Here is a 1,224-nt window from a genome sequence, read left to right as displayed (position 1 = left end):
TCCACCGAATCGAATTTAGACTCATCAGAGGTTTCAGTAGGCTTGGGCCGTTTCCACGGCTTGTGTTTTCTCCGAGGTGTGGTATACTCATTGGACTCTGGTGAATCCGACGAGTCGGATCCAGCCGGTTCAGTCGTCTCAAAAGAACTGGACGTAGTAGGCTCAGTGACAGTAACACTCGGCGAGGTAGACGTAGTTGCATCGTTTGTGGTGTACTTAGAAAACCGATGTTTGTGTTTTTTTCTCCATCTACGTGTCGTAGTTGTGGCTGTAGGCTCAGTGGACGCAGTAGTTTCAGTTGTTGGACTGTCCGTTGTTGAACTAGTTTTGCTTGTGGTCGTTGTTGTAGATTCAGTCGTTGTGGTTGTTGTTGTAGGAACAGTCGTGGTTTCCGTCTTCGTTGACGTGGTCGGTGCAGCGGTCGTCGTGGTTACCGTCGTTTCCCCGCACTCTTCGCTGCTGGTTGACTCGTTTTCTTCCGAACCACAGATTTGCTCCGAATCGTCCGCTTCGTCCTCGTCGCACTCGTAAAAGTCGCACAAATAGCTCGGCTCACACGGATAGTCACTGAGGCACGCCTGGTACATGGGGTGCGTGTGGCCAGCGCTCGGGTGGTGCCAGTGGTTCACCTGCGGCACGGCCTCGGTGGATCCGAAGTCCAGCATCAGCAGCACGATCACGTTCACCTCGAACACTAGCAACGAGAGCGGTCGTTGTACCATCATCATCGTCGTCGAAACGCCTGCATTCGCAGCGCAACACCAACCGGACGAACTAATTAAACGAAATGCTGCGCGAAGGACGGTGGCCACCCAATTTAAAAGCTTCCTCGTCGAGCTTCCCCAAACGTAACGTATTTTTGTTTTAGTTGCGCACACGTGCCGTTCCGGTGCGCACATTTGCGCACCATCAACAAACCCGCGGCGGCGGACACGGCGAACTGCATCAAACTGTAACCCACGGTCTAAGGTCAGCTGGCGGCAGAACTCCCCATCCCCGGACGCAAGCCGACCAGAAGTAACGAAAAAAAAGCCGTTCCAAACTGACGCCGCCAGCGATGTTTATCGTCCAGTGAGTCCACCGAGCATGCGACCTATCATAACCCGAACCAAGTCGAAACATTGACAAACTCGACACGTGCAAAACGACGAAGCCGGCGCCGGGCTATGGGGTCGTGTGGGGCCCCGGAACATTTGTCAAAACTTTTACTGCAGTCTCGCTGGG

At 53.8% G+C, this 1,224-nt stretch overlaps 1 protein-coding gene across 1 annotated transcript; it reads right to left on the bottom strand.

The window, feature by feature from the left end:
* Positions 1–253: 253 nt before the first annotated feature.
* On the bottom strand, positions 254–728 carry LOC131214826 (uncharacterized; the record flags this gene model as incomplete). Its single annotated transcript, XM_058209160.1, has 1 exon — positions 254–728. A coding segment is annotated over exon 1 (475 nt), but the record flags the coding sequence as incomplete, so codon positions are not given.
* Positions 729–1,224: the final 496 nt, after the last annotated feature.

Source organism: Anopheles bellator, unplaced genomic scaffold, assembly GCF_943735745.2.
Source record: "Anopheles bellator unplaced genomic scaffold, idAnoBellAS_SP24_06.2 scaffold02664_ctg1, whole genome shotgun sequence".
NCBI classification, from domain to species: domain Eukaryota; kingdom Metazoa; phylum Arthropoda; class Insecta; order Diptera; family Culicidae; genus Anopheles; species Anopheles bellator.
The sequence above is the reverse complement of the archived record's forward strand: the minus strand, read 5'-3'. Positions and strand labels throughout refer to the sequence as shown.